The sequence below is a fragment of the Solanum tuberosum genome, unplaced genomic scaffold (assembly GCF_000226075.1).
Source record: "Solanum tuberosum cultivar DM 1-3 516 R44 unplaced genomic scaffold, SolTub_3.0 scf00111, whole genome shotgun sequence".
NCBI lineage: Eukaryota > Viridiplantae > Streptophyta > Magnoliopsida > Solanales > Solanaceae > Solanum > Solanum tuberosum.
Window position 1 is genome coordinate 1,330,986 of NW_006239034.1, and position 14,392 is coordinate 1,345,377.

The window sequence follows — 14,392 nt, forward strand, 5'->3', positions numbered from 1 at the left end:
CTTTCTCTGAGGTAGAAGAATTCCATTCTTGCTTCGATTGACTTCTACAAAAGCATTTCAATTGGACCACTCGTATGCAGGAAAGACTTAAAGGGAAAAGATTCATGCATAATCGTTTTCCATGATGACAATGTCATCAACATATACAACAAGGAGGATGGTGCAAGTTGTTGATTGTTGATAGTAGATTGAATGATCACATTTGCTCATTTTCAGGCCAAATCTGAACCATCTCACTAAATTGCCAAATCAAGCTCGAGGGCTCTGTTCAAGCCATTCAAGGATTTCCTAAAATGTCAGATACTTCCCCTCGAGCAACAAAATTGGGTGGTTGCTCTGTATACAATTTCTCTTGAAAATAACCATGAAGGAATGCATTCCTAATATCCAATTAATGTAAAGGCCAATTCTATGAAGCAGCTAGAGAATGAACAAGCAGGAAAAATTGAGTTTGGCAATCAGGGAGAAGATGGCGAAATAATCCATCCCATAAGTCTGAGCATACCCTTTAGCATGATACGATAACCAAAATTAGAATAACAAAGAAAAAGACATCCTGATGTAAGTCAGTTATTCCTTTTATTATAGGTGTTGTTGCGTCTTGAGATCATTTCCATGGTTTCGTTGCATCACAAGGAGCAATTTTGAGGAATAGTTACTAGTCTTGCCAAAAATCCATTTCAGTCAACTTTAACCGTAAAAGACTGACTTACATATCACTGATTTCATCCCTTTGGGTAGATCCACCAAATCCTACAAGTGGTTTTCCTCGAAGGCATGTATTTTTTCAAGCATTGCATTAGACCATCTATAATGACTCAAAGCCTCTTTCACTGCTTTAGGTACAATGATGGAGTCTATAGAAGCAATCAAAGATCTAGATGTGGAGGGTAAGCGGTTATAGGAAACAAAATTAGTAATTGAATATGTGGATTTGCAAGTACATGTACCTTTACGAAAAGTAATTGGAAGGTCAATGTTTTCTAAAGTATCAGGCGGAGGAAAATCTGATGACAAAGGAACTAGTGCAAGACATATCATTGATATCTCTTCTCTTTGAGTAAACTTGAACAATTGGTGCTTTTGCTGGCGCAAAAAGAATAACTGTTGAAGGCACAATAGTGGATTAGTGCTCAATAGAAGTACTAAGAAACGGAAGAACAACTTTATCTGATTTTCCTGTCAGGAAACGAGTAACTTGATAGACTAACCATTCATCTTCCTTTTCTTGACTTGTAGAAATGGGAGGTGCATAGAAGAATGGTGTAATTTCTAAAAATACCACACGAGTTGATGCCATATATTTTCCAAGTTCAGTAGAATAATGCTTATACCTTCCTAAAGGCAAGAATATCCCGAGAAAACTCACTTCAATACGTTGGAATCCAACTTGGTAATGAATGATCAAACATCTCGAACAAAACATGTACTTCCAAACACCTTAGGTTCCACTGGAAATAGTGACTTGTTTGGAAAAAGAACATGATAAGGCATATCACCACTAAGTACAGATGACATGCGATTAATATGAAAACAAGTCTTGAGACCGCATTGGCCTAAACTATTTAGGAACCTTCATTTGGAATAAGAATGCCCAAGCTGTCTCAAGTAGATGTTTGCTCTTCCGCTCAGCAACTCCATTTTGAGAGGGTGTATCAACACATGGAGATCGATGGAGAATACTATGTTGTCTCACGTAGGACCAAATCAACTATGACATGTATTCTTTAGCATTATCACTCCTTAGAATACACATGGAAGCATTGAATTGAGTTTTAATTTCAGCATAAAAGGCACTGAAGTGAGTAAACACTTTAGAGCGGCTCATTATAAATTAAATCCAGGTCATCCGAGAGAAATCATCCACATAAGTGACAAAATACTTGTGCCCAATTTTGAAAATGACATGACATGGTCCCAAGTAGAATTAACTAACTCAGCCCGCATATTAACTCTTGGACCTACTCAGTTATGTATTTTGCAAACCGACATGACTCACATTCCAATGAAGAAATATTTTGGAACTGAGGACAGGGCTTCTTTAGCAGAGGTAGAGAAGGTTGTCCCAATTGACAATGTGTTTCAAATGCATCCACGATACTAGATCAGGCAACTGGCCAAGACTCTCATTCATCAAGGATGTAGAGTTCAATGTATACATATCCTTTACCAATAACCTGATTCGTGGTAAGATCACAAAACAAACAATGATCAAGAAAGAATGAGATATAACAGTTAAGTTCTTTGGTAACTTTGCTAACAAAAATCAAATTAAAGGCAACTTTGGTAGACTAAGTAGGCGTTTGGCCATGCGATACCATATCACGATATGGTGTCGTGAGATGGAATCAGCGTTTGGACATGCGATTTTACGCTGATTCCATCTCATGATTTCATATCATGAGAGGTGATACCATATTCTCCAAAAACCATGATATGGAATCACATCATGATTTGAGATATTTTAGTACAATAATTGATCCATGAGTTTATATTTTGTTAAAACAACCCCACATTTATATCTACTAACCATTTGTTTCATATGTAAATAAAATTTATAATCACATCATTACTTTTTAAAATTTATTATTCTCACCAATATAAAATTTATTATTACTTTAAATTTGGTGAATATAAATGATAAAGTAGAAATTCATTTGGTGAATATAAATAAGAACGAAGGGAGTAACACTTTCTTTATTTTTCATAATAAAAAAAACGTCTTAATCTTATGACTAAGCATAATATTGATAAAAGACAATTTTCATTGGCGGTGCCGCACTTTCTTAATCTTAGTATTCGCAAAATGTTCGTTCACATGACTGAAGAATATCAAGTCCAATTGATTGAGGACTTGGGAAAATTTGATCAATTAGTTATTAATATTTAGTCAAGTGGACTAGTTATAATTTTTTTGATTAAATTTTATTAGAAGTGTTTTTGACTCAAACTTGTGGTAACTTTTTAAAATTTCGTTATTCAATAATATTTAACTATTGATTTTTCTTGTAAATAGTTAGAAGTCAGTGATGTTTGTTAATTTTTATCTTAGTGTATTTAACTTCTAAGTTAATATTTACTCACTAATATATGTTTTTTTTTTCTACTTATAGGTTATTTGTAAGAGTAGTTGAGAGATATGAGCATATCAAGTACAATTTATGTTCAATTTTTTAGATGAAACAATTACTTAAGTGAAGAACAAATAACTTTGTAATAATTTATTATGCGATTTTATAATTTTTGTTTATTTGATAAGATTGAATAAACAATTGGGGCTATTTTAATAGTTTTACAACTTATGAGATTTTTATGTTTATGAGAAAATATACAACACAAAAATTCCATATTCAAACGGGCCCTAAATACAAATAACGGGGCAATCGATGAGGTTGGTTGAACAATCCCAAATCTACCACTGTTACAAGTTGATCCATTATCTAACTGGAGAGGGTGCTTTGTGTGTTCAAACGCTAGACAAAAATATTAGGATTACATGTCATGTGATTTGTGGCACCTAAATCAATCACCCATTTATTTGAAGAGGTGATAAGACATGTTTTATCTGGCTCAAGAAAGACATTAATTAAAGTGTGTATCCTTTAATGATTTTTGATATTTAGAGAATTTAGCAAACTCCTATCCGAAACCAAAACCATTTTATCTGATAATGGACTAGAAGCAGTCATTTTCCCAACTAATATATTCATAGTATCAAAATAAGTTCATTGAGAATCCTCCAAAGCTAAAATATACCCAAACTAAGTCTTTTCTAGACACAAATAAAACTCCAATCAAGTAAACCACCTGAAACAGACTAGGGAACTAACACAAAATCAACTATTAATGTCAAGGCAACCTGGAGAAGCATGGACCGAGATTTGTTCCTTCTTTTTCAATCAAGAATTTCCACCAAAAAGAGAGAATAATCGAACTTCACAAAATAGAAGCCCTAGCCATAAATATCTTCCAACAAATAAGAGGCACAAGATGAAAACCAAAGAATTAATTCCAACACCATTTGAACAAGTTCAAACAAAACAGAGGACAAATTTTCTCAAATAAAGCAGAGGACTTGATCAGGTTCTTCTCAAACAAATAGAGGACTAATATGATCCCTCAACTAAAGTTCCACTCACCCAAATAAAAATAGTAGAACCTCCAAAAGAAATAGCCACTTAAAGATTAGATTAGAGAAACGAGTAGAACCTAGAAAAGAAATAGCCACTTATAGATTAGATTAGAGAAATGATCTAGAGAAATGAAGCAAAAAAAATGATCCCACTAGATCCAACTGAGAGGACCACAAAATATATAGGCTGGAAAAGGCAGGGCGATGTCAGAGAGGAGAAGGAAGTTGGACTGAAATTGAGTTCGGTGTTAAGGCAATAAGCTTAACTACGGCGAAGCCAAAGATCTGGCTCTGATACCATGTAACTAGTATATGAAATGGAAGAACTTATATTTCATTATTTCGGAAATACATGTATATATACAATTACTAGTGGTTCTATCAAATGCAAGTAAATATCCTACACTAATGAACTAGTGGTTTGTGTATATGGATTTGAGCAATCCATTCTTCTTGAGCTAGCTTTTGGAGTTGAGTTAAGCTAATGTGTCATATCTTTACATGGTATTAGAGCCAGAATCATCCCTATTTGGGCTCTTAGTCCACACTCTAGTTGGGCGTGGATGTGAAGGTGGTGTTAGAGTGGGTTAGAGTCCCACATCGATTGGGGAATGAACGGGTAGTTTGCTTGTATAGACTTGTACAATTCTCCCCTCATGAGCTAGCTCTTGGAGTTGAGTTAGACCTAGGTGCCATATCTGTATAGATTGAATGTCGGAGCCCATGCAGTAGAAGTAAACATGGATTGAGCATTGGAACCCAAGTGTTGAAAGTAAGCAAGAGTTGAAAGTTGAAGCTCATGCGTTAAAAGTAAGCATGAGCTGAAAATTAGAGCCCATGCATTAAAAGTAAGCATGGCTTAAAAATACTTTTTGTTTTTAAAGATGTAGCAACATGATTGTTGAAAATTATCTCCATATGTAGTACTTCAAACTTTTTTTTGACAATTTGTTTATCGTCAAATTGGTTACAACTTGAGCTGAGCTTACTTTGAACCAGTCTTCGACCTCATTGAACCATTTGCTCTAATATCGAAATAACAAGGTGTTATGCGGAAACTAACAACTGCAAACCTTAAATGAGGATAGATCAGAAACAAAAGAGAAGTAGAATCAAAGAGTGCATAATACTTAATATGATTTGTTCAATGACCTACATATGAGAAAACTAATAATATTAAAGAAAGTGTAGAAACTATTAAGAGAATAATTTCTCCCTAAACAAGCCTCTTTAATTCTAAAGGACTACGTTGTGGATGTTGTATATTGCATATCATGGTAAATGGTACCGTTTGATGTGTGCTCAAAGTAACTTGGTGTGGGGCTTCATTCCTGGAGCATGTTAACCTACAACCTCAACAAAAACTGAAAGCTATCCATAAAATTGACACAATTGAAAGGAAGCCCAACATCATGCATCCATCGTGCAAACATTGCAACTGCACAATCCGTCAAAATCTTCTTGGCAATTCTATGGGATGTTCACCTCTTTTCTTGCCTAACCACATCCTTCAGATTCTTCGTGAAATAAACTTCTGTAGGACCTACCACCAGTACATCTACAAGTTGAAGAGAATATTACTTTTTTAATTTTTTTTGAGAGAAGGGGTATTGACAAATCATGACCCTCATGTTCGTTCATATTTTTTCTCAACATACTTTTCTAAATTTTCCTTAACATGTTCCTCGTATTTTGGACTGGATATGACATTGCTATTACCATCTCTACGATGTGTGTGACAATCAAATCAAACTTTGGTAACTATTGAGAATATAATTAAGTAAATAAAAGTGTACTCTCTCTAACAACTTATAAGATGGTGACACACTTCAATATTGTATTAGAGCAGACAGAGGTCCTAGGATGGAATCCCACCAACACCCATTATCAAAATGAACTTCTATGTGCTTGGCCCATGAAAAATTTGTAGGCTCGTACATGGAGGGGGCATGTTGAGAATATAATTAAGTAAATAAAAGTGTGCTCTTTCTAACAATTTAAGATTTTTGTGAGATGGTTACACGCTTCATCAGTAACCTTGTTATGAAATACGTTGGATTGAACTTTGCTTCCATAAGTTCAAGTTGGGTCTCTCCTTTCAGCAGATGATTCCATTTAAATTGCTGTTATTAGAAAAATAAATTCACTGAAATAGAATAATAAAATAAAGAGACAGAGACGAAGAATTCGCAAATAAAAAAAGGACTGCAACAGAGAGAGGAAGAAATAGAATAATTTAGAAACAGACTGCTATCTCGTCTAAAATCTTCGTTTTATTTATTGAATTATATCTTCAACATCTTCAGTGTCTTAGAGAATGACTCACATCCCACTTTTTCCTCGGGAATCTATTGTATCTTGCTCCCAACATTTTAATGGCTCAACTGTCTGCTTGTGAAAACCCCTCACATCCCCACTCAATTGTTCTGTCCTCACTTTTAGCATTTGCATATCCTTTGTAGTAATTTATTCCTGAAAGATGCGAATAAAGTCGTCCATTGCCTTGTAGAGGAGTCAGACTCATGCTTGTTTTATCAGACACACCAAATTATCTTATCTTTATTTTCCAATAGCCATTGCCATTGTGCGAGGGACTTCTTAGTTCTGAAAAAGATTCTGATTCCTTGATTTGTTATTTCTTTTTGGTGTTTTAAAAGAGGGGGTAATTTTATTTGTTATAGAAAGTGTACCACCTGCGTAAGAAAAAAGAGGACCTAAGAGAGATGTCTTCACTTTTCCAAATAACAAACTTTGGCATATGAACTTCTGTATATCCGTAATATCTCCTCAGGGAACGCTACAGAGACCTCATAAAGCAGTGCCAATCAATGCATTCCAGTGTAGGAACTGGTTCCCTTGCTTATGTTGTTGGGTCCAAGGTCATGGACATGAGAACAAGTTCCAAAGATGACTGCCGAAGAGAAGCTGATGTCAAGAGCAGTCAAGCTTCTGATGTAAATACTGACAATTTATACGGTTACAGTGATTTTGATAATAATTGTATAGACACACAACATACACATCAAAGGGAAAGCTCTACTGATTCCGGTGACCTTATAAGTGCAAGGGGAAGCACAGATGAGGCAGCATTGGACTCTTTCTTTTCTGTGCCTACTTTGGGTCCATACGGCTGCCGATCCACCGAACTTGGGGGTGAAGCATGTCAATCAGCATCTGTAAATGAGAACTATTTTGATTTTCCTGCTTTACCTGTTACTGACTTATTTGGAAAGAGTATCAAAAATAAGAAAGGTCATAGGTCATATGGTAAGAGAAATTTAGCAAGGCGTAAATTGAAATATGGAGAAGACAAGATGCACAGTTTCAGAATAAATAATAATGCAGATCTAGTCGTAGAAGCAAATGTTTCCTCATCAAATGACGTGTCTCATTCCCTGAACTCTGAAATTGAGAGGGTTCATCCTACTGGGCCGGATTCAGTGTCATGGTCTGGAAAATTCCAGGAACGTGAAACAGAGATTTTTACCAAACTCAGAATATCTGACGCACCCGACACTCCAAATATGAATGCGAGAACACCTCCAAGAGATGGTTTCAGTGATGAAAGAGTGTCAGAATGGCTCTGGACATTACATCAGATAGGTAAGTTCAGCATTAGTGATCACCTCTTTCCTACAGAAAATTTATTTACCTGAATGTTAATGGTATTGAAATAGAATTCCTTTTTTGGCTTTTAGTTGTTGATGTAGTCAGAACAGATAGCCATCTTGAATTCTATGAGGATAGAAAAAATTTGGCTAGAATGTCAGATATCCTGGCTGTTTATGCATGGGTTGATCCGGCAACGGGATATTGCCAAGGTTGTTCCTTGTCTTCTGACAAAGTTCTTTTTGCTGTATCAATTCAAAGCTCTTAAAGCGATTCCTTTATTTTCTTCTCTTATTTTTTCTAGGAATGAGTGATCTCTTGTCTCCTTTTGTTGTTCTGTTTGAGGATAATGCTGATGCATTCTGGTGCTTTGAGATGCTTCTACGGAGAATGGTCTGTACATGAACAACAATTCATGCATTATTTCCTTCTTTAGTTCTTCATTGTTATTCCTTTCTTTTGGTGCTTGTGACTTTATTTAGTGTTTCCTTCTCTTCAGCGTGAGAACTTTCAGATGGAAGGGCCAACTGGTGTCATGAAGCAATTGCAAGCTCTATGGCATATTGTGGAACTTACAGATCGAGAAATGTTTTCTCATTTGTCAAGCATAGGTGCTGAAAGCCTTCACTTCGCCTTCCGGATGCTTTTGGTGCTCTTCCGCCGAGAATTATCTTTTAATGAGGTTCTTTGTATGTGGGAGGTTTGTGTTTCTGTTTTTATCGAGAATCAGAATGTTAGTTGCAAGGTGAAAGGACATGCCCTAATGAGAAAGCACCAATCCTTTAGCAGGAGAAGTACTATAGCATCAGAAGTTCTCTTGTAATTTGATGGATTTGTTTACTTGGACCCTTTTCTTAATGAGTTCTAATTTCTGGGTTACTTCTCTTTTTATTTTCCTAAGAATAGACAAAGAGATGATTGAAAATGACAGTGCTGTGTCTATTAATAATATACATCTTAAATTCAGCTCTATCTACTATTTAGCTTTATAGCATCTTTTGGGAGTAGCCATATAATCGGCTAAGTTAGTCTTGTTCAACATTTCAGGGATATGACTGTATCACCCTTCAAGCTCTCTACCATTTTTCACCACAGGCTTATCCTAAACGTAGTATCCCCCATTCTACACTTATAAAAACATACAATTGCGAGCATTTGTAGTAAGGAGAAGGAAAAGAATTATCAAGGAGCGTGGAGCGACAATAAAGTTCAGAGATCTCATATGACTAAGATTTCGTTCATCAACATGATTGTCATGCAATATTATTGATATTTAATATGGATAGTTTTTGTTCCGTTTAGTCACAAGCATGTCTTCTTTCTCTTCAATATCATTAGGTGTTTTCTGTTGTTATTCATCTGCTTAACTTATTTGGACTTTGCAGATGATGTGGGCTGCAGATTTTGATGAATCGGTCACTTATCATCTAGAGGAGAACTGCCCTGAAATATTGGTCATTCAGATTCCAAAGGAATCTGAGGCAGAATCAGGAGAAGAAATTATTGAGAATAATAGTGATTCAAAGGATGACTCGCCCTCTAAACATGGAAGTGGAGAGCGTACTGTCTCTGCAAACAACGGGATGAAGCTTTCCTTAGCTCATCCATTTTGTGGCCTTACAAGGAATTTTTGGTCCAAAAGTAGTGGCATGCACAGTGTTAATATGGTCTCATCAACAAGGAGTACTGTCGATGAATTACCAGTTTTTTGTGTAGCAGCTATTCTTGTCATGAACCACCAGAAGATCATTAAACAAACTCACTCAATTGATGATCTTATAAAGGCAGGTTTATTTAAATTAACATCGACTGTGCTACACTGATCGTTGAGTGGATGCTTTCAACTGTGTGATTATGTCATTGTTAATTACTTTGGTTTATGTGTCATTCTGATTTTGAAATGTAATGTGAAGTAATCAGTTCAGCAACTCTATGTGGTGGTGCTTATTTTTCTGTTTTTTAATCTTTTCTTTCTTGTTTTGGACTCCACAAGAATTTGCGTATATTTCCTGTTAAATCTTCTTATCACTAGTCACTATACTACTACAGACAAAAACATATGTTGCATTGAAGATTTCTCTTTATTTATTTCTTTATTTGTTTCTCATTTTACTTGACCCTGATGGTTTAGCTACTAATATCGTTAATTGCTTCCTGGGTCGTGTTTCCAAAACATTAGCTAGTTATTATGCTAAAATGTCAGGTTTTGGCATTACAGCTGAAAACCTCCTAAGTTGTGTAACTTTTGAACATGCTGTGATGTACGTATAAACTCGTGATCAACCATTACTTCCCTAAAAATTGCTCTGTGTATTTAGGTCCAAGTGTAGTCAACAGGAACTTAATGCATCTCTATTTTGCTGCTGAAGGGTTAAAAATAAATTTTGAAGATTCAGATTATTTTTATGTTTATCATGCTTGTTATATTTTAAAGTGTGTTTGTCCTTCCGTTGATATATCAATTTACTATATTAACATGTTGATGGACCTTGGACTGCACCTCACTTCATGAACATGGCGTTATTATCTTCTTTAGGGGCGGTGATTGATTATTCTGTCATTTTGGCTGGTTTTTCAGATGCCTCCTCATTTTTACCTTGGTGCTATCTGATGTGGAAGTTGGTCTTGAATTATTTTCTGGCACCTCTCTCTCTCTCTCTCTCTCTCTCTGTATTTGCCTGTCTTATGAATTATGAATTTGTTTGGAGTTTACACACGTGCACATTGCATGAAAATTATGAATTTGTTGGAGTTACATTGTTAGTATTTACTGATAATTATATGTTGAACATGCATCAGATATTCAACGACAATATGTTAAAGATTCGGGTCAAGAGGTGTGTACGGACTGCCATCAAACTGCGGAGGAAGTACTTCTACAAGGTTGTATCTTCTAACCTGGCGTTGGGATTTTGATACTTTTTCCTGTTCAATGGGATCATTCAAGTTTTCATACGAGATGGCACCATTTACTTGGTTCCTATTTTTAAAATTTCATCTGGACAAGTTGGTCTTGCTAATAAAAACCTACTGTTTTTAAATGCCTCTTTCCTGTTTGAAACAGCTGATTAAAGGTAGAAATCCAGCAGCCCAAAATGGTGACTGAGTGTTTGGACTCTTCCATTTGCTTAGATGGCAAGTCAGATCTCTCATGTGGAGTTATTAACTGTAATATGATTTTAACGTTGGTGTGCGGAACAATTATCAGATATAGTTTTCTTTGGAGTTCATACAGCAATGTGGTTGGCATTTGAGTATACATCCATGCACTACCTTCACGCAAGGTACTTTGCAATTTTTTGTTTCTCATCTGAACCCAATACAGCAGTCTTGTGTGTTTCCCGAAATTCTTGTTTTTGATAATTTATGAGACCTGACTTCTGATGGACCATGCAAATTTCCTCTCTTTTTTATTCATGCCTCGGGTTTATTTTTAGTGACTGTTGGACGACAATTCGACCACATGAGAATTCGGCTGGAGAAGCATAAAGGATTTTAGGTTTAAATTAGTCAAGAGAAATATGATTTCTTGAAGTGATGGAACAACTCAAGAAATATCCTCTCAAAATGGAGTTGTTAAGAGGAAGAATAGGCATCTTCTTAAGACAGCTGGGGTACTTGTGTTCCAAATGAAGGTTCCTAAACAACTTTGGGTTGTGTAATCTCTATTGTTCGTTTTCTAATAAATCGTGTGTCCTCGAATGTGCTTGTTGGTAATGTGCCTAACAGTGTTCTTTTTCCAAATAAGTCACTATTTTCGATGGAACTTGGGGTATTTGGAAGCTCATGTTATGTTCGAGATGTTCAACCACCTATTACCTAGTTGAATCCAAATGCATTGAAGTGTGTTTTCTTGGGATATTTTCGCCTTCAAAAGGGTATCGGTGTGATCACTGAGTCCTCTACGGACAATCAACAGTTGGTATCACTCTTTTCATTGTTTATGTTGACAATATTGTTATTACATGAGATAATTTTGCAGGAATTTCTCCTTTCAAGAAGTTTTTACGTGCCAAGTTTCATACCAAACAGTTGAGGTAGTTGAAATACTTCTTGGGGATCGAAGTAGCAAAAAACAAGAAAGAGGATTTTCTTGTCCAAAGAAAGTATGTAGTGCCCTAATTGCATAAACTGGAAAATTGGGAGCCAAGCCGTGTCGTACACCAATAGTTCCTAATGTACTTGTTACTAAGGATGATGGTGACCCTTTTGATGATCCGGAAAGATACAAAAGGTTAGTTGTGAAATTGAACTAACTCATAGTGATCCGTCCAGATATTGCATATCAATTCATGTCTGGATTGACAGTCAAACATTAAGTAGCCTTGGATCAGATCTTGTGCTACTTAGAAGGAGCTCCTACCTTGACATACTCTATAATGATCACAGACATACTCGTATTGAGTGTTTTCATATGTTGATTGGGCTGGCTCAAGAATTGATAGAAGATCTACTGCTGGTACTGCATCTTTGTTGGTGGAAATCTATTATCTTGGAGGAGTAAGAAACAAAATGTTGTATCTCGATATAGTGCAAAATCTGAGTATAGAGCTATGTCTCGATTGGCATGTGAAATACCATGGATTCATCACCTTTTAGTTGAAGTCGGTATGAATCCTTTGTCTCCAGCAAAACTTTGGTGTGAAAATCAGGTTGCTCTACACATTGCCTAAAATCCAGTGTACCATGATCGAATGAAACACATTGAAGTTGATTATCACTTTGTTCGTGCGAAGATTAAAGAAAACATGATTTCTACTGGCTATGTGAAGATAGGAGAGCAATTATGTGATATATTCATGAAGACTTTGAATGGAACTAGGGTGGAATATTTTTGTAACAAGTTGGACATGATTAATATCTATCTACAACTTGAGAGGGGGAGTGTAATAGAATATACATGACACCGAATGAACATAGACAGATCTTCATATAGAATACATAGCACAATCATAGGTTGAGATATTTAGTGATTTTGTTTTCCTTTGATAGATAACTTATACACCTACAATATCTCTCCTTTTGGATTAATACAATGTTAAAATTGCTTCATTCTCTGGGGGAAAAGGAGTTGCAGATAGTGGGAGAGGAGGCTGATAGTCAACTGGAAAGGAATTTTGACGTGGGTGGGGATGATCGAGTCAACAGTGGGGTTACTACTCGAAATTCTGAAACAGAGTTAGTCAACTGGGAGGTTGATGATGTAGAGCCTCTAATGGTGCAGCAACAACTCATAACTCAGGGCAAGGAAAAAGAAGCATCCAATTGGGTGCAGCAAAATCTCATTAAATTGGGGAAAATTTTTGGGATTGATTTCCAAGGTCATGAAGAGGAAGCCACAGAACTTCTGATGCAAATAGACAGTTGCAGACAAGCAAGAAAACTGGAATCGTGCAGTGAAATTAAAAAAACTAAGACTAAAAAGGTGTACAAGAATTAAAAAACTTGGTATGTTTTGATGTCAAATTTAAAAGTACAGGGAACAGAGGAAAGGGGAGGAGTGCAAGTGCTAGTACTTGATGAATTTTAAACTAGTATCTTGGAATGTTAGGGGACTTAATAATTTAGAGAAGAGGAGGCTAGTAAATAGCATGATATGGGGGTGGAAGGCAGACATCATATGCCTTCAAGAAACAAAACTGGAAGGCAATGTCGTAGATTTAGCCAAGCAGGTCTGGGCAGGAAGGTGGATCAAACAAGCATATCTGGAATCCAGTGGGACAAGAGGGGGGATCTTGATGATGTGGGATGAGAGAGCCTGGAAGGGGGAAATCTTAGAAATAGGGGCATTCTCCATCACATGTAAATTTGAATCTCAACTCCAAGATTTTAAATGCCACATCACAGGAGTGTATGCCCCAAACTGTTACAAGGAAAGAAGAATAGTGTGGGAAGAGGTAAGTGCAGTCAGAGGACTAATGGAAGGACCATGGGCTATTTGTGGTGATTTTAATGTAACAAGATACATATCTGAGAAGAAGAATTGTACAGTAAGAACAAGGGGTATGAAGGAATTCTCTGATTTTATTGAAGACATGAAACTAGTTGACTTGCAACTTGAGGATGTCACATATACTTGGTTCAAAGGGGACCAACAGGAAGCAGCCTCCAGGATTGACAGGATCCTAATTTCAGAGGAATGGGATGACAAGTTCCAAAATTTGAAACAGATTCCACTTCAAAGGTTGATTTCAGATCATATTCCTATAGCCTTACTAGGGGGTCTTGGGAAAGGAACAAAAGTTACTTCAAATTTGAAAATTGGTGGTTAGAATCTGAGGGCTTCATTGATAGAGTCAGAGAATGGTGGTCTTCTTTCAACTTCACAGGGAAACCTGATTATAGATTGGCTTGCAAACTAAAAGCTCTGAAGACTAAACTTAAAGAATGGAGGAATGGGGAAGAAGGAAATTTGGGTATACAGAGGAAGAAATTGCTTGAACAGTTGGCTGATCTAGAAGCTGAGAGGGAAGACAGAATCCTTACTAATGAGGAGTCTGCCAAAAAATCTGAATTGATGTTGAAATATGAAGAGTTGATAAAAAAGGAGGAGATCTCCTGGAGACAAAAATCAAGGGCTCTATGGCTGAAGGAAGGTGATAAGAATACTAAATTCTTTCACAAGATAGCAAATGCACATAGGAGATACAA

The 14,392-nt window shown here is 36.2% G+C and overlaps 1 protein-coding gene across 4 annotated transcripts in view; it reads left to right on the plus strand.

Annotated features, from left to right (window-relative positions):
• LOC102605972 (small G protein signaling modulator 1-like) overlaps nt 1-14,392 on the plus strand; it is a 46,480-nt gene that overhangs the window by 27,030 nt on the left and 5,058 nt on the right. For all 4 annotated transcript variants that reach the window (XM_006349518.2, XM_006349517.2, XM_015309625.1 and 1 more), the window contains 7 exons: nt 6,924-7,735; nt 7,831-7,953; nt 8,046-8,134; nt 8,241-8,441; nt 9,127-9,525; nt 10,541-10,624; nt 10,806-11,025. In XM_006349518.2, the coding sequence (XP_006349580.1) occupies nt 6,924-7,735; nt 7,831-7,953; nt 8,046-8,134; nt 8,241-8,441; nt 9,127-9,525; nt 10,541-10,624; nt 10,806-10,847 (1,750 nt within the window). In that variant the 3' untranslated portion in view covers nt 10,848-11,025. The remainder of the gene's footprint in view (nt 1-6,923; nt 7,736-7,830; nt 7,954-8,045; nt 8,135-8,240; nt 8,442-9,126; nt 9,526-10,540; nt 10,625-10,805; nt 11,026-14,392) is intronic.